This window comes from Narcine bancroftii, chromosome 1, assembly GCF_036971445.1.
Source record: "Narcine bancroftii isolate sNarBan1 chromosome 1, sNarBan1.hap1, whole genome shotgun sequence".
In the NCBI taxonomy this organism is placed as follows: domain Eukaryota; kingdom Metazoa; phylum Chordata; class Chondrichthyes; order Torpediniformes; family Narcinidae; genus Narcine; species Narcine bancroftii.
In genome coordinates, this window is record NC_091469.1 from 481041091 (window position 1) to 481069057 (window position 27967).

Sequence of the window (27967 nt, forward strand, 5' to 3'; positions counted from 1 at the left end):
AGAAGGTTTTCAAGGATTGCAGAGGGATTTGGGCTGCTTAGAAAAGTGGGCTGAAAAATGGCAGATGGAATTTAATGCTGATAAGTGTGAGGTGCTTCATTTTGGTAAGAAGAATCAGAACAGGACATACGTAGTAAATGGGAGAGCATTGATGAATACAGAAGAGCAGAAGGATTTATGAGTAATGGTACATCGTTCCCTGAAGGTAGAAACTCATGTGAATAGGGTAGTGAAGAAGGCTTTTAGTATGCTGGCCTTTATCAATCATTGCATGGAATATAGGAGTTGGGAAATGATGTTGAGATTGTATAAGCCATTGGTGCAGCCTAATTTAGAGTTCTGTGTGCAGTTCTGGTTGCCTAATTATAGGAAGGATATAAACAGAGTGGAGAGAGTGCAGAGAAGATTTACCAGAACCTTACCTGGGTTTAAGCATCTAGAGTACAGGGAGAGATTGGGCAGATTAGGTCTTTATTCTTTGGAGCGTAGAAGGTTGAGAGGGGATTGATAGAGGTATTTAAGATTATGAAAGGGATAGACAGAGTGGATGTGGATAGACTATTTCCGTTAAGAGTAGGAGAGATTGAAACAAGAGGACATGAGTTAAGAGTTACGGGGCAGAGGTTTAGAGGTAACATGAGGGGGAACTTCTTTACTCAGAGAGTGGTAGCGGTGTGGAATGAGCTTCCGGGAGAAATAGTGGCGGCAGAGTCAATTTTATTATTTAAGAAAAAGCTGGACAGGTATATGGATGAGAACAAGGTGGAGGGTTATGGTCATTGTGCAGGTAGGTGGGACTAGAGAGGAGTGTTTGGTTTGGTGCGGACTAGAAGGGCCTAATGGCCAGTTTCCGTGCTGTAATTGTTATGTTATGTTCTGTTATATGTTATCATTGATATGGATGACAAACAACAATGGTCCCAGCACTGATTTCTGAGGCACACCACGAGTCACAGACCTCCTGTCTGAGAAGTAATCATCTGCCACTACTCACTGGCTTCTCCCATCCAGTCATTGTCGAATCCAGTTCACTATTTCACCATGAATAGACTAGCGTCTGAACCTTCCTAACTAAACTCTCCTGCGGGACCTTGTCAAAGGCCTTACGAAAGTGCATGTGGACAACATCCACAGCCTTTCCTTCATCAACTTTCCTGGTAACCATCTCTATACGATCGGTTAAACACGACTTACCACACACAAAGCCATGTTGACTATTCCTAATTATTTACTGGCTATCCAAATAATTATATATCCAATCTCATAGAACAACTTCCAATATTTTACCTGTAACTGACATCAGGCTCACTGGCCCATAATTTCCAGGGTTACTTTTGGAGCCTTCTTTAAACAATGGAACAACATGAGCTACCCTCCAATTCTCTGGCACCACACCCATAGCTAAGGATATTTTAAATAATTCTGCCAGAACCCCAACAATTTCTACACTAGCCTCCCTCAAAGTCCAAAGGAATATCTTATTAGACCCTAGGGATTTATTCACCCTTATTTGCTTTAGGACAGCAAGAACTTCCTCCTCTTTAATCTGTATAAGTTATCTGACCTCATTGATTGTTTTCCTTACTTCCCACGACTCTGTGCCCATTTCCTGAATGAATACTGATGAAAGAAAAACCATTTATGAACTCCCCCATCTCTTTTGGCTCCATACAAAGCTGACCACTCTGATCTTCAAGGGGACCAATTTTGTCCCTTTTGCTCTTTATATATCTGTAGAAAACCTTAGGATTTTTCTTCATATTGTCTGCCAAAGCAACCTCATGTCTCATTTTTATCCTTCCTGATTTTTTCTTGAGGTTTTACTTGCATTTTTTTATGCTCCTCAAGAACCTAATTTTCTCCATGTTGCATGTTATTCACCTCTCCTTCTTCTGAACCAGATCCCCAATATCCAAACCCCCACAATGTGTAGTTCCCTTTGCCTTCTGACCTTGTCTTTCATCCTGACAGGAACATTTGCTCCATGTTGCCTTTACCTGCTATATACCTCTCTCTTTCGAACCAGATCCCCAATATCCCTCAAAAACCAAGGTTCCCTATGTCTGCTAACCTTGCCTTTCATCCTGACAGGAACATACAAACTCTGTACTCTCAAACATTCACCTTTGACAGTCCTCCACTTACCTCACACATCCTTGCCCAAAAACAATTAATCCCAATCCACAAATTCTAGATCTTGTCTCACTTTTGTAAGGTAAAACATCATGAGATGGGAATGTGTAGGGAGTTACCCTGTACAGGGCAGTAACAAGAAGGGGAGGTGTCCCTGTACTCCTGTTAGGTAAAACATCATGAGATGGGAATGTACAGGGCTGTAACAAGATGTGAATGCATCCTTGTACTTACAAGATAAGAGAGACATTGATGGATTGAGAGGCAGGAAGCTAGCAGGGAAAGGATAGCAACAGTTTTAGTCATTGGACAAGTAATGATATGATGATGTTCTAAGCACATATCCAAGGGTATAAAAAATCACCATTTTGCTGATAACGGCAGAATGCATTCTCCGACTAACATGTTTAGTCGCAAGTGTTACAATCCGGTAATAAAGAACAAAGAACCCTGATTTCGACTCAGTCTGGTGTTTGTCTCACTCATTCATGAACAAAGCAGACCTAACACTTTCTCAAAATTGGCCTTTCTCCAAATTAGAATCTCAACCTGAGGCCCAGACCTATCCTTCTCCATAATTAACTTGAAATTAATGGCACTATTATCACTGGTCCCAAAGTTTTCACCTACACATACTTCTGTCACCTTTCCTGTTTCATTCCCTAAAAGAAGACCCAGTATTGCACTCTCTCCAGCTGGTACCTCTCTATATATTGATTTAGAAAACTTTCCTGAACACATTTGACAAACTCCAAGCCAACCAGCCCTTTTACAGTATGGGAGTCCCAGTCAATATGTGGAATGTTAAAATCTCCTACTATCACAACCTTGTGTTTCCTGCAGCCGTCTGCTATCTCTCTACAGATTTGCTCCTCCAATGTAAATGTCATTGAATAAATAAAGCAAATCAAATTGCATTGTTGAATATCCAATAATCTACGAGAAAATGCATCCTAGTTACTGTGCCCTCCTATATAAGCTTTTGTGTGCAAAATATGCAAACATGGTACAGGAGGTAATATATTTACATAGATAGAAAACTGGTTCGCAGGCAAGAGTGGTCATAAATTGGTCCTTTTCAGATTGGCAAGCAGTCACTACTGGTGTACCACAAGGTTCATTGTAGCTATTTACAATGTATATTCATGATCTGGATCAATGGGGACCTTGTAACCTTACATTCAACATATTTATGAGAGTGGGACATGGATTAAAATCTGAAATACTTTGTACGTACAAATAAAACCAACTAAACTCAATTGCTTCATGGCGAAGATAACCCATAAACTTTGAGCAGAGTCCTAAGGGAGGGTGGGGGGGGCGGGGGGAAACATAGCCAAAGAATAGTTGAGAATGGTTGGTTTAGTTGAGGAAATTGAATGAATATTTTTAAGTTTGCAGTTGACATTATGCTGGGTAACAGTGTGAGCTTTGAGGAAGATTCCAAGAGGCTGCAGGGTGTCTTGGACTGATGAGAATGGGCAAATATATGGCAGATACAATATAATGTAGATAAATTTGAGGTCATCTTCTAGACAGGTTGTTAGAGGAAAGCAGAATTTAAGAAAAGAGGAGGTTCAATGAGACCTGGGTGTCATGGTGCCTTAGTCATTGATGGTTGGAATGCATCTAGGAGATGGGAAAGAAAACAAATGTCTTACAAGAGGTTTGCTGTAGTTGACCCGGGCCTGATGAGATCACATCTTGAGCACTGCATACGATTTTGGTCTCCTGATCTGAAGAAGGACATTCTTGCAAATGAGGGAATGCAGCAAAGGTTCACCAAATTGATCCCTGGGATGCCAGGACTGACTCTTGAAGACAGACTGGATAATACCCAATGGAATGTAGAAAAAATGACAGGGAATCTCATGGTAGGCATATAAAATTCTTACAGGACTAGATTGGATACGAGCAGGAATAATGTTTCCGATTTTGGGAAAGTGATCACAGTCTTAAGTTAAGGAGAAAGGCACTTAGGACTGAGATGAGGAAGCAACTTCTTCACTCAAAGTTGTGAACATGTGTAACTCCATATGACACAGTTATTGAGGGCGGTTCATTAGATATATTCAAAAAGGTGTATGTGTCCCTTATAGCTAAAGAGATTAGTGAGTCTAGAGAGAAAGGTGAAATAGGGTACTGAAGGGATGTGATCAGCATGACCGTATTGGATGGCGGTGCCAGCTCGAAGGGCTGAACATCTTACTCCAGTACCTAAATTTTATAACTCTGTGACTAGTAGAAGAGTCTTGTTCAATATCTAGCACTCCTTTAGCAACATTGTGAAAAGTCATGACCGAAATTTGAATTGTTTCCCTCAACAACAACGATGCCCTAATTCATTGTAGATCTCCAACATTTTCTGTTTTTCTTTCTTTCTCTTTTTTCTTCTTCTTTGGCTTGGCTTCGCGGACGAAGATTTATGGAGGGGGTAAAAAGTCCACATCAGCTGCAGGCTCGTTTGTGGCTGACAAGTCCGATGCGGGACAGGCAGACACGATTGCAGCGGTTGCAAGGGAAAATTGGTTGGTTGGGGTTGGGTGTTGGGTTTTTCCTCCTTTGCCTTTTGTCAGTGAGGTGGGCTCTGCGGTCTTCTTCAAAGGAGGTTGCTGCCCGCCAAACTGTGAGGCGCCAAGATGCACGGTTTGAGGCGTTATCAGCCCACTGGCGGTGGTCAATGTGGCATCTGTTTTTAATCTTCTGGCAATACATACTATTTGGGACACATTCTAATCCATGTTTTAGAACCAAGATTGTGAGGTTTTCTCCATGTAATTCAGTCCTGCTCATGCTCTGTATTACCATATTCCAGTCTATAGGTTATGTTGTTAATAGCAAAACTCAACATATCAATGTGTTAGGGCTATTCATGTACCTGTTTATCTCTGCAGAAAATGTGTACGCCTGTTGCATTGATGCTGGCTTTTCACCGTGTACACTGTGTGACTGCATTTCTAATTGGAAAGAACACAGAAAGCAAAGTAAGAAATTAGAAAACTAAATCCTGGAGTAAAGGAACATTTCAATAACACAGTCTCAATCTCTGAATGTTAATTGCATGCTTAAATATCTAACAGAAAACTACAGTTGATTTTATTATTCTTCCTATATTCCAAATATGATTCAACGTTGTCTCACTTTGATTAATCACCCATTTTTATTCACTGCTCTTTTATTTATCCCACGCATTCAAGGGCCCCTGCTGAAACAGAGCAACTAAGTAGCTTTGGCCTCTCCCACTGTTTGTAGCTGTTCAACAGCACACTGGGCTTGAATCAGCTCACAGATTGATTCAACCTTCTCTATTTCCCTCCAACATTTTGCTCTGTACTGGGATACATAATACCTAGGTAAGAGTGGGAGATTTCCTTTACTGAAGAACACTCTTGAAAGAGGTGTGCCCTTCTTATTTATTTATCTAGCCATTTATTTACCTAGCCACCTATTTATTTATTTTACCCAGCTACCTATCTATCTATCTATTTATTTATTTATAATTCGGCAGAAGACGATTCCAGACATTGAGGCCCATGCCACCTGTTTATACCCAATTAACCAATCAATCCCGTATGCTTTTGGAGGGTGAGAGGAAACAGGAGTACCTGGGGAAAACCCACACAACTCAGAAGCATGTACGTACTCCTTAACCATATAACCACTTACAGCACAGAAAAGGCCAGTTCGGCCCTACTAGTCCATGCCGTAACAAATCCCCACCCTCCTAATCCCACTGACCAGCACCCGGTCCATACCCCTCCAGTCCTCTCCTCTCCATGTAACTATCCAGTCTATCCTTATAAATGTAACCAATAATCCCGCCTCGACCACGTCTGTCGGAAGCTCATTCCACATCCCTACCACCCTCTGCGTAAAGAAATTTCCCCTCATGTTCCCCTTATAATTTTCCCCCTTCAATCTTAAACCATGCCCTCTAGTTTGAATCTCCCCCTTTCTTAATTGAAAAAGCCTATCCACATTTACTCTGTCTGTCCCTTTTAAAATCTTAAACATCTCTATCAAGTCCCCTCTCAATCTTCTACGCTCCAGAGAAAAAAGCCCCAGTCTGCACAACCTTTCCCTGTAACTCAGACCTTGAAATCCTGTCAACATTCTCGTGAACCTTCTCTGCACTCTCTCTATTTTGTTTATATCTTTCCTATAATTTGGTGACCAAAACTGTACACAGTACTCCAAATTTGGCCTCACCAATGCCTTGTACAATTTCATCATAACCTCCCTACCCTTGAATTCAATACTCCAATTTATGAAGCCAACATTCCAAATGCCTTCTTCACCACACCATCTACCTGAGTATCAGCCTTGAGGGTACTATTTACCATCACTCCTAAATCCCTTTGTTGCTCTGCACATCTCAATTGTCTACCATTTAATGCATATGACCTATTTAGATTTGCCTTTCCAAAATATAACACCTCACACTTATCTGTATTAAATTCCATCAGCTATTTCTCAGCCCACACCTCCAGCCTTCCTAAATCACCTTTTAATCTACGGTAATCTTCCTCACTGTCCACAACGCCACCAATCTTTGTATCATCCGCAAACTTGCTCATCCAATTCTCCACCCCTACTTCCAGATCGTTAATATATATAACAAACAATAGTGGACCCAGGACCGATCCCTGAGGAACTCCACTAGTCACCGGCCTCCAATTGGACAAACAATTTTCTACCACTACTCTCTGACACCTCCCATCCAACCATTGCTGAATCCATTTCACTACCTCCTTATTTATACCTAACGCCTCCACCTTTTTATTTAACCTCCTGTGGGGAATTTTGTCAAAAGCTTTACTAAAGTCTAAATAGACAACATCCACAGCTTTCCCTTCATCAACCTTTTTTGTAACCCCCTCGAAAAACTCAATCAGGTTTGTCAAGCATGATCTGCCCCTGACAAAACCATGCTGATTACTCCCTATCAATCCCTGTACCTCCAAATATTTGTAAATATCATCCCTCAGAACACTTTCCATCAACTTGCCCACCACAGATGTCAGACTCATGGGCCTACAATTCCCAGGTCTAGATTTGGACCCTTTCTTAAACAACGGAACCACATGTGCAACCCTCCAATCCTTTGGCACTACCCCCGTGGCCAGTGACATCCTAAATATCTCTGTTAATGGCCCCACCATCTGTCCACAAGCCTCCCTGAGTGTCCTTGGGAATATTTTGTCCGGTCCCAGAGCTTTATCCACCTTTATCTTTTTCAACACAGCCATCACTACCTTCTCGGTTATCCTTATATGCTTCATGACCTCCCCACTATTTTTCTTTACTTCAACTGGTTCAATATTTTTTTTCCCTAGTGAATAGCGAGGCAAAGAAATCATTCAAAATTTCCCCCATTTCTTCTGACTTCTCACTCAGCCTACCCTCGTTATCTACAAGGGGTTCAATTTTATCCCTCACTAATCTTTTACTTTTAATGTACCTATAGAAACCCTTTGGATTTATTTTTACTCTGTCTGCCAAAGACTCTTTGTGCCTTTTTTGGCCTTTCTAATTTCTTTCTTAAGATTCCTTCTACACTCCTTGTAGTCCTCCTTCAAATTCTCAACTCCCTGCTCTTTATACCTCTTGTACACCTCCCTTTTTCTCCTAACCAAATTTCCAATATTCCTCGAAAACCAAGCCTCCCTATGACTTCCAGCCTTTCCTTTGATCCTCACTGGAACATATCTACTCTGTACCCTCAAAATTTCTTTTTTGAATATCCTCCATTTTTCATTAACATCCTTACCTGAAAATATCCTGTCCCACTCAATACTCCCCAAATCCCTTCTTATTCCTTTGAAATTTGCTCTTCTCCAATCCAGAACCTCAACTTTAGGCCCCTCCTTGCTCTTCCCTAAAACTACCCTAAAACTAACAGAGTTATGATCACTAGACCCAATTTGTTCTCCAACATTAATGTCCGGTACCTGACCTATCTCGTACCCTAACAGGAGATCCCGAGTCGGTTCTTCTACTAATTGATTTAGAAAACAACCTTGAACACATTTAACGAACTCTAGCCCATCCAGCCCTCTAACTGTATGGGTATCCCAATCAATGTGAGGGAAGTTAAAATCTCCCATGATCACTACCTTATGATTCTCACACATATACGTTATCTCCCTACAAATTTGTTCCTCTAATTTTCTTGGCCCATTTGGTGGTCTGTAATACACCCCTATTAGCACCCTCTTGCCTCCTTCACCCCTCAATTCCACCCAAACAACCTCACTGGACGATCCCTCCAGTCCATCCTGCCACCTCACGGCAGTAATGTCCTCCTTTACAAGCAGAGCAACTCCTCCCCCATTTTTACCCCCTGATATATCACATCTAAAACAAATGTATCCTGGAATATTAAGTTGTCAGTCCTGCCCCTCCTGTAGCCAGGTCTCACTAATTGCCACAATATCGTGACCCCATGTATCTGTCCATGCTCTAAGCTCATCTACCTTGTTCACTATGCTTCTTGCATTAAAATATATGCATTTCAGAGAATGACCCTCACTTATATTCTCTTTTCTACCTTTTACCCTAATCTCCATCCAACTTTTGTTATCATTATTATTCCTATCTAGGTGGCCATGCTCCCTTGACACTGCTCTCACCCTCTGATCCCCACCCCCCTGCCAAACTAATTTATACCTTCCCCTACAGCTCTAGCAAATCTGCTTGCCAGCACATTGGTCCCCCTCCAGTTCAAGTGGAGTCCGTCCCTTTTGTACAGGTCCGACCTTCCCCAGAAGAGATCCCAATGATCCAGAAAACTTATCCCTTGCCCCCTGCACCATCTCTTTCGCCAAGCATTCATCCTCCACATCCTCCTATTTCTACCCTCACTAGCGCGTGGCACGGGCAGCAATCCAGAGATTACTACCTTGGAGGTCCTGTTTTTTAACTTCCTACCTAATTCCATATAATCCTGTTTCAGGACCTCATCCCCACTTCTAAGTCATTGGTCCCCACATGGACCACGACTTCTGGCTGTTCTCCTTCCCCTTGCAGAATGCTATGAACTCGATCAGAGATATCCCTGACCCTGGCACCAGGGAGACAACAGACCAACCTGGATCCCCGATCTCGTCCCAAAAACCTTCTATCTGTCCCTCTGACTAATGAGTCTCCAACTACAAGTATCCTGTTCTTATCCCTCCTTACCTTCTGAACCTCAGGGGCAGCCCCTGTACCAGAGACCTGACCCCCACGACTTGTCCCTGTTAGGCTGTTCCCCCCCAGCAGTATCCAATGCAGAATACATATTGCTCAGTGGCACTTCCACAGGGGTACTCTGCACAGGCGCTCTCCCTCCTTTCCTCACAGTCACCCAATTCCCTGACTCCTGCCTTCTAGGGGTGACTGTCTCCCTGTAACTCCTCTCTATCACTGCCTCTGCTTCCCTTATGATCCTCAGTTCATCCAATTGCAGCTCAAGCTCCCTAACACGGTCACTCATTATATGCAATTGGATGCACCTTTTGCAGGTGTAGTCATCAGGAACAGCTGTGCTGTCTCCGACTTCCCACATCCCACAACTGGAGCACTGAACTACCCCAACTGACTCCATTTCCTCCTTTCTTACTATAAATATGTTGTTTCAAAGATACCTTTCCACACAAGGAGCTCCTTCTCAGCCCCTGCTCGCCGAAGAAGTCCCTCGAGCCAAAGTCCCAAGTCCCCACTCCTTCACTGGGCCGCTCCTCGCTGACTGCTCCCTCCCTTTCTACTCCTTTTATTAGCCCTTACCAATTAACCCCAATTAACTCCTGGCTCCTCCTCCTCTCGCCCAACACCAGGCGCTGACTCACTGCCTCCTCCGACCCCGAGTCCGACCTTTCTAAGTCCGAGCCCCGGTAAGCCCAGCTATTTATTCTACTCACCTCTCTGATGCTGTCTCCTGGCTCCTCCTCCTCTCACTCGACACCAGGCACTGACTCCTTATAGACACTGGTGGGCCGCTGGTGCCATAATAAATTTGTACTAGCTGCTACGCTATCCGTGGCTCCCTAATTTACTCCATTAATAAAAAACTTCTGAAAACTGGTTGATCTATTTGCTTATTAAATAACTTAAATGTTAATTGCTTTAACTAGAAATTGACTCTATGCTTGTACTGAAGAAACATTTCATGCTCTGCCTTCATCTTTCACTTGGATTGACTCTAAAATGCTGTAGAAAGAGGTCTACAAATCTAGAAAATTGGCCAAAAAGTGTGGAACTGTTAATCCTAAGCCTACTACGTAGAGATATAGATTATGTTCTGGCTCTTTGAATGTCCAACACAACAGAAAGAGGCAAAGATGTGTAGTGCTGGGGATTGTAAAATTTTGTACATTACTTTGTCAACATATATTATACAAGGGTACCTAATACAATCAGATAATTCCCCAGTTTCTGGCATCTAGGATCAAGCCTGATGGCCTTTCTCTGCAGCTTCACATTTCAAACTTTCTTGGCTGAGAACCAAATTCAATAGCAACACTATGTTTCTTATGTCAAAGCTAATGTGGGTGAATTTGCAGATGCATGGAACACATTGCTGATCACTACCTACCCATATCAACATAGTATAATTGAATTACAAATGAAAATTGAATGGAACTGGAACATTATTGGAATTAGCGGTGAATACCTTTCATTGTTAGTAACTAAGATAATGTCTTTGTCTTTGGCTTGGCTTCGCGGACGAAGATTTATGGAGGGGGTAAAAAGTCCACGTCAGCTGCAGGCTCGTTTGTGGCTGACAAGTCCGATGCGGGACAGGCAGACACGGTTGCAGCGGTTGCAGGGGAAAGTTGGTGGGTTGGGGTTGGGTGTTGGGTTTTTCCTCCTTTGCCTTTTGTCAGTGAAGATAATGTATATGTAACATAAAACACAACAGCACAGGACAGGCCCTTCCACCCATGATGTTATGCTGACCTATATATTCCTTAAAAAAAAACTAAACCCTCCCTACCCTGCAACCCTCTATTTTTCTTTTATGTGCCTAAGAGTCTCTTAAATACCCCTAATTTTTCGGCCTCCACCACCATCCCTGGCAATGCAATCCAGGCACTCATAACTCTCTGTGTAAAAAGACTTACCCTTAATATCTCCCCTAAACTTCTCTCCCTTCACTTTGTACACACGTCCTCTGGTGTTTGCTATTCCTGCCCTGGGAAAAGGGCGCTGGCTGTCCACCCTATCTATGCCTCTCATAATCTCAAAGACCTCTTTTAAGTCTTCTCTCATCCTTCTTTGCTCTAAAGAGAAAAGCCCAAGCTCTGTTACCTTGCCTCATAAGACTTATTTTCCAATCCATGCAACATCCTGATAAATCCCCTCTGCACCTTCTCCGTAAATTCCACATCCTTCCTGCAATGAGATGACCAGAACTGAACACCATACACCGTGTGGTCTCATCAAAGCTTTGAGGAGTTGCAACATGACCTTTTGACTCCTTAACTCAATCCCAACATGAAGCCCAGCATCCTTCTTAACTATCCGATAAACCTGTGTGGCAACCTTGAGGGATGTATGGAACAATCTTCAGTTCTATCCATAACTCCTCCATTGTATCATCCGCAAACCTACTGACCCTTCATTCTGCTTCTTCATCTTGGTCACTTACAAAGATCACAAAGTGCAGGGGCCCCAGAACAGATCCTTGTGGAACTCCACTAGTCACTGACCTCCAGGCCAAATACTTTCCTTCCACTTCTACTCACTGCTTTCTTTATTCAAATCAATTTTTTTCCACACAGCCAAGATTCCATTGATCCCATGCCTCATGACTTTCTGGATGAGTCTTTCATGAGGGACGTTGTCAAATAGCTTGCTAAAATCCATGTAGATCACATCTATTGCCCTACCCTCATTAATTTCTTTTGTTACCTCTAAAAACTTAATCAGGCTCATGAGGCATAACCTTCTCTCCACAAAACGATGAAGCTGACTATCTTGAGAAGACTGTACTTCTCCAAATGCTCATAGATCCTATCTTTAAGAATCCTCTTCAATAGTTTGCACACCACTGAGGAAAGACTCACTGGCTATAATTCCCAGAATTCTCCCTATTCTACCTTTTTTAAACAAGGGGATCATATTTACCATTCTTCAATCTTATGGCACCTCCCCTGAGGCCAAAGAGGACTCAAAGATCATACTGACTGCCCCAGCTATCTCTTCCTTCATTTCCCACAGCCACCTGGAGTATATCGCGTCTGTCCCCAGGGACATCAATCTTTATGTTTTTAAGAAGATCCAACATTTCTGTTTCCTTAATCTAGCACATAAGCTTGTTCTATTCTGACTTCACCCTGATCCAGATCCTTTTCTGTTGTGAAAACCGAAGCAAAGTATTCATTTAGGACCTCCCCGACCTCCTCTGCCTCCAGGCACATGTTGCCTCCTTTATCCTTTAGTGGCCCCACCTTCATTCTCGTCATCCTTCTGTTCTTCACATACGCATAGAACATCTTGGGGTTCTCTTTAATCCTACATGGCTTTTCATGCCCCCTTTGAGCTCTCCTAAGTCCTGTCTTAATCTCCTTCCTTACTAATATATACTTCTTATGAGCCCTTCCTGTTTGCTGCTTCCTTTATCTAATGTGTGCTTCATTCTTCCTCTTGACCAGCTGCCTCATCTGTTCCATCAACCACAGTTCCCTTTTTCTACCATTTTTCCCTGAGCCATTAGGACAAAACTATCTCTAAATTTCCTCCACATTAGTTCTGTACTTTCACCTTTGAACTAGTCTCGCTAGTTCCTGCCTCATGCCATCATTTTGTCTGCTTTTATCCTTATCCTTCGCTATGCTAAAGCTCATGGAGGTGTGTTCATCAACTGAAAGATCTGCCACCTGACAGGTTCATTACCCAGAATTAGATCCAGTATGGCCTCTCCTCTCCTTGAAGGGTATGCTGACAGGGTTAGAATATGTTGGAAGGAGTCTCGTGTGGAGCAAAAACACAGGTCAAAACACAATATCATGGGAATGAATAGTACAAAACATATTCCATTAAAACATATTTCCTGGTAAGATGAAATGCTAGAAAGAGTGATGAACTTTACCTGTCTCCTCAATGATAATTTCAACAGATGGATGACTAAATGGGCCTTTCCCAGCTTTGTTGACATATGCAACTCTGTACAAATATGCTTCTCCCCTGCATAGATCACTGGCATAAAAGCAGGTTTCAGAAAGATCGGATGCAATTGTTTTCCAATCTTCACCTGAAAAGGTCATAAATATTTGACAAAGAAATAATAGACAGTTCAAATTTAATTGGACGTTATTGGAGTAAAAAGATTTGGAATATGCCAAAATACCATATAAATAGAAATAATGAATGTTCTCATCAGGCTCAATAGATTTTTTTTCTTCTGACATCTCCACTAAACGTTCATTCGTTCCCCTTAATCAAATATTCTCTGGTATTTTCCATTGTTGAAAAGGTGCGGGTTGCCCTTCATAATCGTACATACCTCTATCAATTCTGCTCTCATACTTCGTCACTCCAAAGTAAAAAGCCCTAGCTTGGTCGAACTTGCTGCATAATACTGATCATAAGTCAACAATGCCTCCCCTCCAGACAGACTAAATATCTTCTGCGCAAAATTGATCAAGAACAGGCTGACGTGAAAGAAAGTTCTGACTCCCTCTGAAGAACAGCTCCCTCTCATAGCCACAACTGAGGTGAGAAGAATCCCATCCAGGGTACTGAAGGTCTGAGCAAGTCAACTAACAGAGGTCCTTACAGAGATCTTCTGCATGTCATTAGAGCTGTCCATTGATCCCGCAGGTTACAAGGCAACCACCATCATCCCAGTACCAAAGAGCGTGACAGGAACAGGCCTCAATGACTGCTGCCCAATGAAATGCTTTGAGCATCTGGTGATGGGACACATCAAAGCACACCTCCCAGAGTCACTGGACCCATTTCAATCCACCTATAGATGGAACCATTCCACTGACTATGCCATAGCCTTGGCCCTCCACTCAGTTCTGACCCACCTGGAGAATGATGCCTCATACTCAATGCTTCTGTTCATTGACCAGCCTGGTGTTTAATACGATCATACCCCAGAGGCTGGTGGAGAAGTGGTCCTTGCTGGGTCTCAATACCCCTCTCTGTAATTGGATTCTGGGCTTCCTAACAGAAAAACCACAGTCTGCTTGGATTGGCAGGAGAATGAGCACTAGCCACCTCAGGGCTGTGTGCTCAGCCTGATCCCGTTCACGCTACTGACCCACGACTACAACACCAGATCCAGCTCCAACAGAGACATCATGTTTGCAGATGACATGTTAGTAGTTGGCCTCAAGAGCAACAACAATGAGTCGCACGACAAATGGTGCAAAAATAACAACCTGAGTCTCAATATGGACAAGACAAAGGAGATGATTATGGACTTCAGGAGGACCAGAGATCTCCACTATACATTAATAGCTTGACAGTGGAGAGTACCAAGTTCCTCGGAGTCCACTTAAGAAATGACCTATCCTGGATACATATCTCCTTACTTAGTCAGGAAGGTGCAACAGCGACTGTACTTCCTTAGAAGCTGGCAGGCAAGGCTACCAGCCTCCATTCTGTCAGTTTTCTATGGTAGATCATTCAAGAGCATCCTGGCCAGCTGCATCACAGTGTGGTAGGGTTGCTATAGAACTCCGATCAGAGGTCAAACCACAGGATCATGAAACCGGCAGAGAGGATCACTAGGGTCTCCCTCCCCATTTCCTCCCACACCAGTGTGATTTACTGAAATCGCTGTTTAAAGAAGGCTCACAAAATCACAGAGGACCAAATAATCCCTCCCACCCCACATGCAGCATCTTCCAGCTACCCTGCCGGGAAAGATATCAGAAGTATTATAGGCAGAACCACCAGGTTGAGGAATAGCTTCTTCCCACGGGCAATGAGGCTGCTGAGTGACCGCTAAAACAACTCTCTGAGACTCTACAATTTTATTATTATTATATATAACCATATAACCACTTACAGCACAGAACAGGCCAGTTCGGCCCTACTAGTCCATGCCATAACAAATCCCCACCCTCCTAGTCCCACTGACCAGCACCCGGTCCATACCCCTCTAGTCCCCTCCTATCCATGTAACGATCCAGTCTTTCCTTAAATGTAACCAATGATCCCACCTCGACCACGTCTGCCGGAAGCTCATTCCACATCCCTACGACCCTTTGCGTAAAGAAATTTCCCCTCATTTTATAAGATTTATTTTAACACATGTACTTGTATATATGTTGGATTGGAGAACGCTGTTTTGTTGGGTGGTACTGGTACAAATAAATTTGAACATGTTCCAGGCAACATCCTGGTAAATCTCCTCTGTACCCTCTCTAAGGCTTCTACATTCTTCCTGTAATGAGACATCCAGAACTGCCCACAATACACCAAGTATGGTTTAATCAGAATTTTATAATCTTACATTAACCCCATTCAAATATGCAAAATTTTACCACTTATCTATGCATTACGGAAATTTACAGTGGCAAGCAACCAAGCAACCTACACATTTTTGGGATGTGGGGAGAAACTGGAGCATCTGGGGGAAATTCATTCAATCAAAGGGAAAGCTCCAAACCTCATACAACAGCATCCTAGGTCAGGAGGGAACCTGGGTCCCTAACAATCTGAGCCAGAAGCCCTGCAATTTGCACCTCTGAGCTTCCCTAGGGTTCCTTTGGTTATTTTCTTTTGGGTGTGTACAAATTGACGGCAATGAAATAAAACTACAGTATGTTGAAGCAAAACAGAATGGAATTTTAAATGAATAGTCATTTTATATGACCGTTACAAGAGAAAACACAATAAAATACTGGACATTCCTACTAATTCGTAAAGAAAATTGAAATTGTAGAAAATCACTGCATGAATTGTTATTCTTTCAACAAGATCTATCGACTAACAAAATGATCACTACTTACCTTTTTTCTGACACTGAACTATGTAGGTTATTGACATTCTGCTCACAAGTGGCTTCCATATCACTAAAGGGCCATCTTCAAAGATTTGCACTACTTCAGGAGGATCAGGGCAACAGGGTAGAACTAGAAAGACACAATCTGAGCCTCATCTTCAGTTGACTACAAGCCATTTACAATCACATTTTCATTTGTTTCATTTGTTTCTCAAGGTTTATTCCCTCCCCTCCTTAAATTCCGCCATGGGATGCCACCCTGGCTCATTCACCATGCACCCCCTTAGCTCTTGAGGATCATGCTCTATTGTTCAAGTTCTAATCTGATTATTGGGTGAACTATTCATGTGAAGCCGAGGGGCTTGTGCATCTTGTCCGGAGTTCACGAAAGTCAATCTCAAACATACAGAGATACTAGTTACCTGCAAGATTCAGTGTGCAGCAAGTTGCAGCCTTGCCTAAGTGGTTTTCAGCCACACATTTGTAGCTACCAAGATCTTCTTCAGCCACATTTAGAATAGTTAAAAGCTGGCAGTTTGTGCTTGTGACTGATGGTAATATTTGGTCACTGCAGCACACCAGTTGGTTATCTACAGGAAAAGTAAATGATAAAATATGAAAAACAAGTGACTATTCGATTGGTAAATTTCTTTTGTCTGTACAGCAAAATTGAAATATATATCAAGTGGTATATTTCAATATAGCAAATATTAAATCTTTCAAACTGAGGGCTATATGATAGAGTAGATGTTGAAATGATCACGGGGGCATAGCAGCAATATAGACAGATGGTCATTTACAGCACAGAAGGGGCCACATTAAAGCTGCATAATTTATGCCAGGCTGCGGCAGGAACAAGTGGAAGAACAGAATAGTACAGCACAGTTCAGGATTCAGCCCACAATGTTGTGCCTACCTATATTAATCTACTCCATGAGCGATCAGACCCTTTCTTCCCTTACTGTCAATAATTCCTCCTTTTTCTTACATCCATGTGCCTATCTAAGAGTCTTTTATATGTCCCTGTTGTACCAGCCTCCACCATCACCTCCAGCAATGCATTTCAGGCACCCACCCCCCACCCCCCCACCACCACTTGATGTAAAAAAAAACGACTCTGACATCTCCCCTGAACTTTCCTCCTATTTTGTTCTTGTGAGGCCCATTGAAGCCCATTTTAGCTTTTGGCTTTTGAGTACTAGGGTCAACTACAGCCACTACTTAACCAGAATATAAAAGATCAGCAGTCCGTGTACTAAATAACTAAAACTTCTTGTCAAGAAAGCTCCTGTCATATACTGTATCCTTCAGCAGAGCTGCAAGTGATTGGATTTGTTTCTGGAGTGAACAGAGAGGCATAGCACAAAATGGATCTTACCTTTGAACCAGAGTATTTTTGGATTTGGATAACCTGAAGCTCTGCAGTACAGGGTCACAGAATGATTCAAGACGACCGATTGGTTTTGGAGCTGTTCAGTAAATGATGGTGCTGTACCAAAAGGAAACAAGCTGTCAATGTTTTAAGGTTAGGAAAAGGCTGATTTTGTCAAATTGTGTCATTAAAGAATTCAAATGCTGACAGAAAAAGTATAAAGTGAAATGTAAATTAGAGGGTTTGCAATGTTGCTGTTCTAGATTGATGAGGCAATATTAGCAGATCTCTGTTCTGCTCCCATTTTACCTCGAGAAATTAAAAGTGCAGTGCTAATTCAGTATATAAAAAAAAAGCTGAGGTAGAATAGTAAAAATAAACAAAATTGGAATATACAAAAGTGCTGGAGAAAGACAGCAGGTCACTCAGCATCTATTGGAAGTAAAAGGTAACTGGCATTTCGGGCCTAGGCCCTTTGTCAAGGTATGAGCAAGAAGCAAATGCCTGAATGAAAGTTGTGGAAAGGGGAGGAAAAGATTAGAGGAGGGAAGAGGGGACAGGGAGAGGAGTACAGGCTAATATGTAGGAGGTCATAGGTGGATACAGGTGGGATAATAGAAGTGAAAAAAGCTGAGGTGATAAGGGGGGGGGTGGTGTGGTGACTCCCTGGATGGAGAAGGAAGGGGATGGAGAGCAGGAGGAAATGAGACAGAAGGATAGGGAAAAAGGGTTGGGGAGGGGGAGTTGAACAGAAACTGGAGATGTTGATGTTAATACGGTCTGGTTGGAGAGTACCGAGTGCCTCTCGGCTCAGACTCATTATTGTTGTGAAACTTGTTCTGCAGCATCACAGGTGCAAGAATTAAAGCTATAAATTACATTTAAAAGTTAAATAAATTAGTGCTAAAAGAAGAGAAAGTAAGGTAGTGTCTGTGGGTCATTGTCCATTTTGAGATCTGTGTTGCTGAGTGTTTTTCTTCAAGCTCCTGTAACTCCTTCCCGATGGTATAAGTGTGAAGAGGAGGTGGGGTTGAGGATAAAGGCTGCTTTCTTAAGATACCGCCTTTTGTAGATGTCCTCGATGGAGTGAAGAATGATGCCCATGATGTCGCTGGCCATTTCAGAGATCCATTTGAGGACCCTTACTTGTGCACTTTATTGATTTTCTTTGGTTTGTCTGTATTGCACAGTCAGTTCGTTTACTTTCATTATCTGTTCACAGTTATTTTGATTGTTTACATGTTTACACTGTATACAGTTTATTTTTTGCACTTCCAATTAGTGGTAATTCCGCCATACCCGCAGGAAAAAGGAGCTACCCTCTCCTGCGGGGTTCCAGAAGGATCAGACTTTAGCCCCACTTTTTTCTCGCTGTACATCCTCCCCCTCGGTCATATCATGCAGAAACATGATATTGTAGCCCCCCACTACTCGAAGGAAGACACACACATAGTTAGTCACGCCCTTATCCTTTCACGTCTGGACTACGCTAACTCTCTACACACTGGGATTAGCCAGTCCTCCCTAACCTGCCACCAATCGGTTCAGAATGCTGCAGCTAAGGTCCTGACAGGTGCCAAGAAAAGGGACCATATCAGTCCAATTCTGGCCTCCCTCCAGTGGTTGTTGGTGCAACTTGGAATTGACTTCAAGCTGCTGCTATTTACATCCCCCCCACCCCCTCCACCCCACCATATCTCCGATCTGCTCACACCTTACTCTGCTCCCAAGCAGCTCAGATCATCTACCACAGGATGCCTGGCTGTTCCACACACTAAGCACACACAAAAGGGAGACCGGGCCTTCACGGTTGCTAACCCAAACTTTTAAATCCAGGTTAAAAGTGTACCTGCGATTGTTAGTGTTTAACGTCTGAAACCCTTTGTTCATTCCTAACCTCAGAGAGCGGTGCACTATTCACTGCAATTGTGGTCTATTTATGATGTCTGAATCCGTGGTTCTGTAAATAGTTGTACTAGTTTTGATTGATTGCCTTAAGTTTGTACAGAATTTTGGTCAATGCATATTGAAAAAAATGTGCTATATAAATAAAGAACTTGAACTTGTATGTGATGTCATGTATACACTCTAACAATGAATCTGAAATCTAACAACTCTGTAGTCTTTTTCTGTCCTGTACATTGGGGCCTCTATGCCAGACAATGATGCAACCAATCAGAATCCTCTCCACTGTGCACCTGTAGAAATTTGCAAGAGTCTTTGGTGCCAAATATCCTCAAGTATTTGCTGGTGAACCTTCTTCCTATTGCATTGACATGGAGGCCCAGGACAGATCTTCAGAGATGTTGACATCTAGGAATTTGAAGTGCTTAACCCTTTCCATCACTGACCCCTTTGATGAAGACTGGTTCTCCTAATTTCCCCCTCCTGAAGTGCACAAACAGTTTCTTAGTTTAACTATCATTGAGTGCAAGGAGGGTGTTGTTAGACCACTCGACTAGCTGATCTATCTTGGTCTTCTACACTTTCTCATTGCTGTCTATGATCCAGCCAATGGCCATGATGGCATCGGCAAATTTGTAGAGCAAGTAGAGCAGTGGACTAAGCATGCATCCTTGAGGTGTACCTGCGCTGATTATCAGTGAGGAGACATTGTTTCTGATTCGTTCTGACTGTGGTCTTCTGATGAGGAAGTCAGGGATTCAGTTGCAGAGGAGGGTGAAGAGGCCCAGGTTTTAAAGCTTGCTGACCAGTACTGAGAGTATGATAATCTTGAAAGCTGAGCTGTTGTCGATGAAGAGTAGCCTGGGGTTGCTGTTGTCTAGGTGATTCAGAGCTGAGTGGAGAGCCAGTAAGATAGCACCTGCTGTGGAGCGAATGTGATGGTAGGCAAATTGCAATGGGTCTAGATCTTTACTTAGGTACAAGTTCATTCTGGCCATGGCCAACCTCGAGTGCTACTGGAAGATAGTCATTGAGGCAGCTCAATGACTCATCGAGTCATTAAGGCTGAGTGGTCGGAGAACACACAGAGTGCCTCTCTTCTCCTCCCCCACCTTTTTATTCAGATGCCTACCGACTTTTTTGTCATACCTAGATGAAGGGCTCAGGCCTGAAATGTGGTTTACCCTTTAATTCCTAATGATGCTGAGTAACTGCTGTTTCTCCACATCTTTTGTGTATTCCACTACAATCCCAGTGTCTACAGATGTTTCTGTTTAAGCAAAGAGTTTTTAAATATATTTTCAAGTGTGACTACATACAGGAGAGGAGAGATATTTGCACTCCTGCAAATCAATAGATCGATGTGTGCAAGTGGAGAATGTCTGCCAATGCTCATTCATTCAAAGAGCAAGAGACAAAGCAAAATGTTAACTATTGAAGGTCAAAATAAATGTATTCAAGATATATTTATACATGTTTTGATAAAATTTGGATGAAATTGGAAAGTTAACTACTATAAAAGTAATTGACTTGTGGCAAATAACTTTTTATGTACTTAACATTTTCTATATTTTATGGTGTCATAATTCTAAACAAAAAATAATGAATTTAGAAACTTATTAGATGTACTATTAATCATAAAATCCTCATAAATGAACAGTCTAGAATAAAATCTCTACTTCTAAAATGAAAGAATGGTCACATATTATTTTCGTTCTTTAAAAATATCAATTAATAAACAACAATTTTTTTATTTTATCCAATCATTAGGTCTGTGCCATTAAGCATAAAGATATTCTCCAGAATTCTGAATTAGAATTTATTGTCATGAACATGTCACAAAATTTGTTGTTTTGTGTAGCATCACAGGGCAAACATTTATTTTAACCCCTTTACAAAATAAATCAAAACAGTGCAAGATAAAGAAAAAGACAAAGTGAGGCAGTGTTTGTGGTTCGTTGTTCATTCAGGAATCTAATGGCAGGGGAAGAAGATGACTGAGTGAGTTATGTAAAATGTGAGCTATTATCAGAATTTTATATTGCTCAGCAATACCTTTCTCTTTCACTCTTGAGCCAGGAAGCTTGAAGGAAAACAGTCTGGATTTTATCTTCAGTGAACCTGTGGGATTGTCAATGGTGTCTCTGGTACACATGCCCATTTGCTGTATTTCCAAGTCTGTGCAAAATTATAACAGAGCTTTCATTAGATCAACTAATCCGCACCTTGAGGTTGAGTTGACAATTTCTAACATCTTCAAATCTTCATCATGGTTACAATTAAACATTCAGATTCCTTTGTGGTTTTTCTGATATTAATTGTTGGGGGCTTGCAAATGAAACCATTTCAACCCGAGTAAAATAGGTAGTTATTACAGGACTCCCTTACCATATTAAACAAGAATGGTTGGATTTAAATACAGCAGTTTAAAGTTTTCTTCACTTGGAATTTGCACTTTGCAAGCTTTGAAGTTTTTTTAAAATCTTTTGTTTTTACAAGAGACCAACCAACAGTCTGTAAAAGGAAATCTGAAATGTGATCAACCTGAAATCAGAACATAAAATGTCGGGAATGTTCAAAGGGTCAGACATCATCTCTAATGTCAGAAGCAGATTCATGTTTCTAACTACAGGTCTTTCACATTCAAACTGATGTCTGGATCTGAAACTGCTGGAAGAAATCTGGAGACAAAGGGATGATCGATGTTTTGGGTGGAGACCCTGCATCAGGTCTTGATTTGTTAACTCTTATTCTCTCCACAGATTGCTGCAGTAATATATTGGTTCCTGAAACCTACTGGAATTTGCAGCCAGTGAAATCATGCTGTGGGATTGGCGGGTTGCAAACGTAGTTCCGCTGTTTAAAAAGGGCGCAAGGTGTAGGCCAAGCAACTATAGGCCAGTAAGTTTAACATCGGTGGTGGGGAAACTAATGGAAGGAAATCTTAGGGATAATATTATAAATATCTGGATAGGCAGGGATTAATCAGGGACACCCAACATGGGTTTCAGAATCTTGTGAGGGTCACCTTAAAGAAACCATGGTTCCTGTGTACCTGTCTAACTCTGCAATTTTGGAAAATCTGGAGAAAAGATTAGGGCATCTTAAGTCACAAGAACAGATGCAGTTGAAGCAGTTACTTTTGAAATATGCAAATTTGTTTCCTGATGTGCCAAAAAGGACGTCAGTGATTTGTCATGATGAGGGTGAAGCAAGTCCCATTAAACAACACCAATATAGAATAAACATTTAGAAGAGTAAAATCATGGATCAGGAGGTGAAATATATGTTGAAAAATGATATTATTAGACCTTCAAACTCAGTTTGGAGTTCTCCTTGTGTTCTGGTACCTAAACCAGATGGAACTGTTAGGTTTGGTACAGATTACAGGAAGGTTAATTCAATAACTAAAACAGATGCTTATGCTATTTTGAGAATAAATGATTGTATTGATAACATTTGGAAAGCTAAATTTCTTACTAAGGTGGATTTGTTGAAGGGTTACTGGTGTGTGCCTCTAAATGAGAGAGGAAATATTTCTGCTTTCGTAACACCATATGGTTTATATGAATATAATTGGTTATGTTTTGGCATGAACATCCCCAAGGATGATTAATTTGATAATCGAAGGGTTAACACATTCTGATGCTTATACTGATAACTTGATCACAAAAAGTGACACATGCGAAGAACATCGGAGGGAATTGGACAAATTGTTTGCAAGATTATCCAAAGCAAACTTAACTGTCAATTTAGCTAAATGTGAATTTGGACATGCTACTGTGACATACTTAGGTCAACCTGTAGTTGGTCATGGCAAAGTAGCACTTATTCAAGCTAAAGTGTATGCAATTTCTGAATTTTCTATTCGCAATGACAAGAAAGCAGTGAGAAAGTTTTTAGGAATGGCAGGATATTATTGGAAATTTTGCTGAAGTTGCTCTTCCATTAACCATTCTTTTGAAGAAAGGTGAGAAATTTGTGTGGACTAAAGTTTGTCAGAGATCTTCATAAAATTTAAAGGAGATGCTATGCCATTACCCTGTTTTAAAATCTCCTGATTTTGACAGACCATTTTCTTTAGCAGTGGATGCCAGTGAGGGGGCAGCAGGTGCAGTTTTATTACAAAAACATTGACCATCCAGTTGTCAACTTTTCAAAAAAATTCAATGTTCATCAAAGGACCTATTTCACTTTTGAGAAGGAAGTGTTGTCTATGTTACTTGCTCTGCAGAATTTTGATGTGTATCTGGGTACCACTCATGAAATAGTTGTGATATTTACTGACCACAATCGTCTGGTGTTTTTGAATAAAAGCAGAAGATTGTTAAAGTGAAGTTTAATATTGCAGGAATATAATCTCCAAATTAATCATATTAGAGGTACAAATAATGTGATGGCAGATTGGTTGTCAAGATGTTAAAATTGAACATAGAAAGAAATATACTGTCAACATTGGAGTACATTGTAATACAGGTACACAATCCTTTATTCGGAACCCTTGGAGGACAGAGTGTTCCAAATTTTGGATTTTGACTGATTTCTGAAAGCCATATTTAAGCCCTCCCGAATTGTGCTGTCGTATCCACCCCCACCCCCTTCCAATCACGCTGCCATCTCCCCCCTTGCCCGCCTGACACGTGCTGCCAGCCTCCTGCCCGCCCGACTCGTGCTGCTGGTCTCCCTCTCCCCTCGCCCGCCTGAATCGCGCTGCCAGTCTCCCTCCCCCCTCGCCTGCCTGACTCGTGCTGCCGGTCTCCAGCTCCCCCTTGCCCGACTGACTTGTGTTGCCAGTCTCTCGCCCACCCGACTCGTTGCTGGTCTCTCACCTGCCCGACATGCTCTGCTGGTCTTCTTCCCCTCCCCTCGCCTGTCCGAATCGTGCTGTCGGTCTCCCTCCCCTCGGTCACCCGACACGCATGGCCGGTCTCTCGCCCTCCTGACTTGAGCTGCCGGTCTCTCATCCTCACCCACCCGACTTGCGCTGCCAGTATCCCACCACACCTGCCTGACTCGCGCTGCTGTCTCTCTCGCCACTTGCCGGATTTTGGAGATTTCCAGATTTTAGATGTCTGGATAAAGGATTGTGTCCCTGTAACATGTTATATATAGTGTGTATAGTTTACCACTGTTGTGATTATGAAGTCAGTTTAGTTATAACTGAATTTTAACTCGTGTTAAAATTCCTTTGTGGAGGCAGAGTGTGCTGGATTATATTATGTTTTATATTTTACATAGATATGTTTGTGAAGGAGATAGATTGTGGGAGTAGTGTAGATCACAAACAAACACAAACACTTCACAAAACAGATCTCATTTAAAATGCCAGAGCTCTGCTCAAGCCAGACAGTAAAGCTTCCGAGTACCTTTGCAAAAACTTTGAAGAATGCCTACAACGACTTCACAAGTATGTATTAATTGGATATGCTGTGGAGTGATGGGTTATTGTTTTGAAAGCAACAGATGAACAGACTCAGAAGATTGGGGCTGGTTCCGCAATATGTCTGACTGCAGCTTGCTGTTCTAAGAAGGTCATGTGGTTTTGCAAGCAGATAGAGAGAGAGAGAAAGAGAAAACTTGTTTCTGCAGCATGGCAAGCTGGCAGTTTGTTTAAAACCCCATTTTGAAGATGGCTTGTGAGCTCTGAGTTCAGCCTGTTGAAACAACCCATTTGGTCCATACAAGAGGAAATGGCTGGCTAGAGTGTTTCTCCTGAATTAAGGGAAACAAAAAGGAACTCTGTGGTGACCTGTAGAAGAAGAGGTTATCATTTGGAAAACCCCGATGGGGAAAGTTTGCTCTGCAAGACACTGAAGTGGCTGATTGGAGGGAATCAGTTTGTGTGTGTCCAATGAGCAACGAATCTTTCTCTGAAACCAACTTCAACCTTCTTGAGCGGTGATCAATTACTTTTAAACATCAGAGCTTGGTGAAGTTTCATAAATATTAAATTTTGTGCAAAGTATAAGGATTGCCTGATACCAGTGAACTTGGAGGAGTGAGAAGTGAGATTAGACTATGAATCAAAGAACTTTTCTGAACTTATGCACATTATATACACATGTGCTTAGAATTAGAAGTGGGTTAAGTTAAGTTAATAATAATGTTCAAGTTTGATCCTGTTTTTATGTTTAAAAAAAATTAAAAGCAACTTTTGTTTATGTAACCATTTGACGGTGAATTTCTATTGCTGTGGGTTTTGGGGTCCTCTGGGCCCAAAATATTACGAATAACATTTGTTTTCCTACAATCTTCTGGCACCTCATTTATGGATAATAAAGATGCAAATATCTCCATCAGGGTCCCAGCTGTCTCCTCCCTTGTTTCTCATTGCATCCTGGGAGAGATCTCCCAACTCTTAGGATTTATCAATCCCTATGTGTCCCATAATATATAACATCTTCTTCACACTGACTTGCTCTAGATTATCCATGTACTCTCCCCTCTGTTACGGAGTCCAGAGGACCCCCAAAACCAGCAGCAATAGATATGCACCACAACACAGGGTTACTTAGTAGTTTTTAATTATATTTGAACAAAAAAACAGAATTGAACTTTAACTTATTACTTAAACTACCTAACTACTTAATCCCCCCCCCCCCCCACCAATACTAAACGTGGGTCTGTGTAATGTATATTTAAGATTAGAAAAGTTTTTTGGATCACAGTCCAATCTCACGGGTTGCAGGCAATTTTTGTTCTGTGCACAGAAGTTAGCATTAACAAAGTTCACCAGTCTTTGGTGCTTAACAGGCAAATGGTTACCACTCAGGAGGGTTCCTGCTGGTTTTCAAACAGATTCCTTTTCCAGGACATCCACAACTGATTCCTTCTCGATCAGTCTTGCTGATGAAACTTGCCCCCTTCAGGGTTCTCCAGATGATATTCTTTCTTTCAGGTCACCTTTCACATTGCCAGTCTCCTCCTTTCACCAGGGAGCCTTCCAAAGTTTGCCAGCTTGTCCCTCTGGAACTGATTTCTGTCTCCTCTCTCTCTGTTTCACTCACTCCCTCTCTGAGAGCAAATCTCTTCTCCTCTGCCTGGAAAGATCACATGCTCTCCCAGGCAAGCTGCTGTCAATACATTGTTGCCTTCTGCAAAAGTCCTGCAAATATTCTGTGTTTTAAAATGTGTGCATGCAAGTTTCTCTAACAATTCCTTCCAAACCACCTCTAAATACTCTGTCACACCTCACTCATGCTCTTCCATCCATTCTACTTCATGAATGAAGCAGTCTTTATTTAAAAGGTAGTTACAATCTGGAACCCCTAAGATATGTTGAGTCTCAAATTCAGATTTCTTTGTTAAACAAGGGTGCAACATCTTGGGCTGTAATGTTTTAAATTTAGACATCCTAAGGGGCGAGGGTAATGACCCAGAGGTCATGGTATATGTTGGTACCAATGACTTAGGGAGAAAAAGTGAAGTGGTCCTAAAAAATGAATATAGAGAGTTAGGTAGGGAGCTAAAAAGGAATGCAAAGGGGTTAATCTCTGGATTACTTCATGTGCCATGCAATAGTGAGGGCAAGAATAGTATCAGGTGGAGGATGAATGAGTGGCTAAAGGGGTGGAGTAAAGGGCAGGGCTTCAAGTTCTTGGATCACTGGGACCCTTTGGAGGAAGTGGGACCTGTACCGAACGGATGGGTTGCATCTGAATCCTAGAAGATCCTGGCGGGGGCATTTGCTAGGGCTACTAAGGAGGCTTTAAATTGGTATGGTTGGGGGAAGGGGTCCATATAAAGGAGAACAGCAAAGAGCAGGTTTGTCCGCAAATAGAGAAGGCTTGCAGACAAAGTTTGGGGGTGGAAAAGACAGGTGATTGAGAAGGAAAAGGATCAGTGCCGTGATGGAGGTGGGGGGGGGGGAATTTACTTGTCCGTAAAGATAGGGATAAGCAGAAAGAAAGATGTAGGAAATCTCTGAAATGCATTTATTTACTTTACTGCTAAGGGTATAGTAAGGAAGGTGGATGAGCTGAAGGTGTGGATAGACACTTTGCAGTAAAACGTGGTGGCAATTAGTGAGACGTGGTTGCAGGAGGGTTGTGACTGGCAGCTAAATATTCCGGGATTTCACTGCTTTATGTGTAATAGAATTGGAGGGGTAAGAGGAGGTGGTGTGGCATTGCTTGTCAGGGAAAATATTTCAAAGATGTGAGATAGATTGGATGGCTCGTCAAGGGAGGCGGCATGGGTAGAATTAAAAAATAGAAAAGGAAACTTTATAATTATAGGGGCGTATTATAGACCACCTAGTGGGGAGTGAGAAATAGAGGAGCAAATGTGTAAGGAAATAGCTGAGATCTGTAATAAGCACAGGGTTGTGTTAGTGGGGGATTTTAATTTTCTAATATAGATTGGGAAACACATTCTGTGAAGGGGCTGGGTGGATTAGAATTTGTAAAATGTGTGCAGGATAATTTTTTTGCAGCAATATGTTGAGGTACCCACTAGAGAAGGGATATTGTTGGATCTACTGTTGGGGAATGAGATAGGGCAGGTGACTGAGGTGTGTGTTGGGGAGCACTTAGGATCCAGTGATCATGGTACTCTTAGTTTAGGTCTGGTCTGACGATGAAGGTTTTTGAGAGGGGGAAAGTCAGATTTGA

The 27967-nt window shown here is 42.0% G+C and overlaps 1 protein-coding gene across 12 annotated transcripts in view; it reads right to left on the reverse strand.

Moving 5' to 3' along the window:
• LOC138751919 (obscurin-like) overlaps positions 1-27967 on the reverse strand; it is a 755203-nt gene that overhangs the window by 15803 nt on the left and 711433 nt on the right. For 11 of the 12 annotated variants that reach the window (XM_069914884.1, XM_069914878.1, XM_069914886.1 and 8 more), the window contains 6 exons: positions 21411-21533; positions 17457-17567; positions 16501-16668; positions 16086-16208; positions 13208-13369; positions 5012-5090 (listed from right to left, as the gene is read on the reverse strand). In XM_069914884.1, the coding sequence (XP_069770985.1) occupies positions 5012-5090; positions 13208-13369; positions 16086-16208; positions 16501-16668; positions 17457-17567; positions 21411-21533 (766 nt within the window). The remainder of the gene's footprint in view (positions 1-5011; positions 5091-13207; positions 13370-16085; positions 16209-16500; positions 16669-17456; positions 17568-21410; positions 21534-27967) is intronic. The other variant, XM_069914879.1, reaches the window with a different exon arrangement.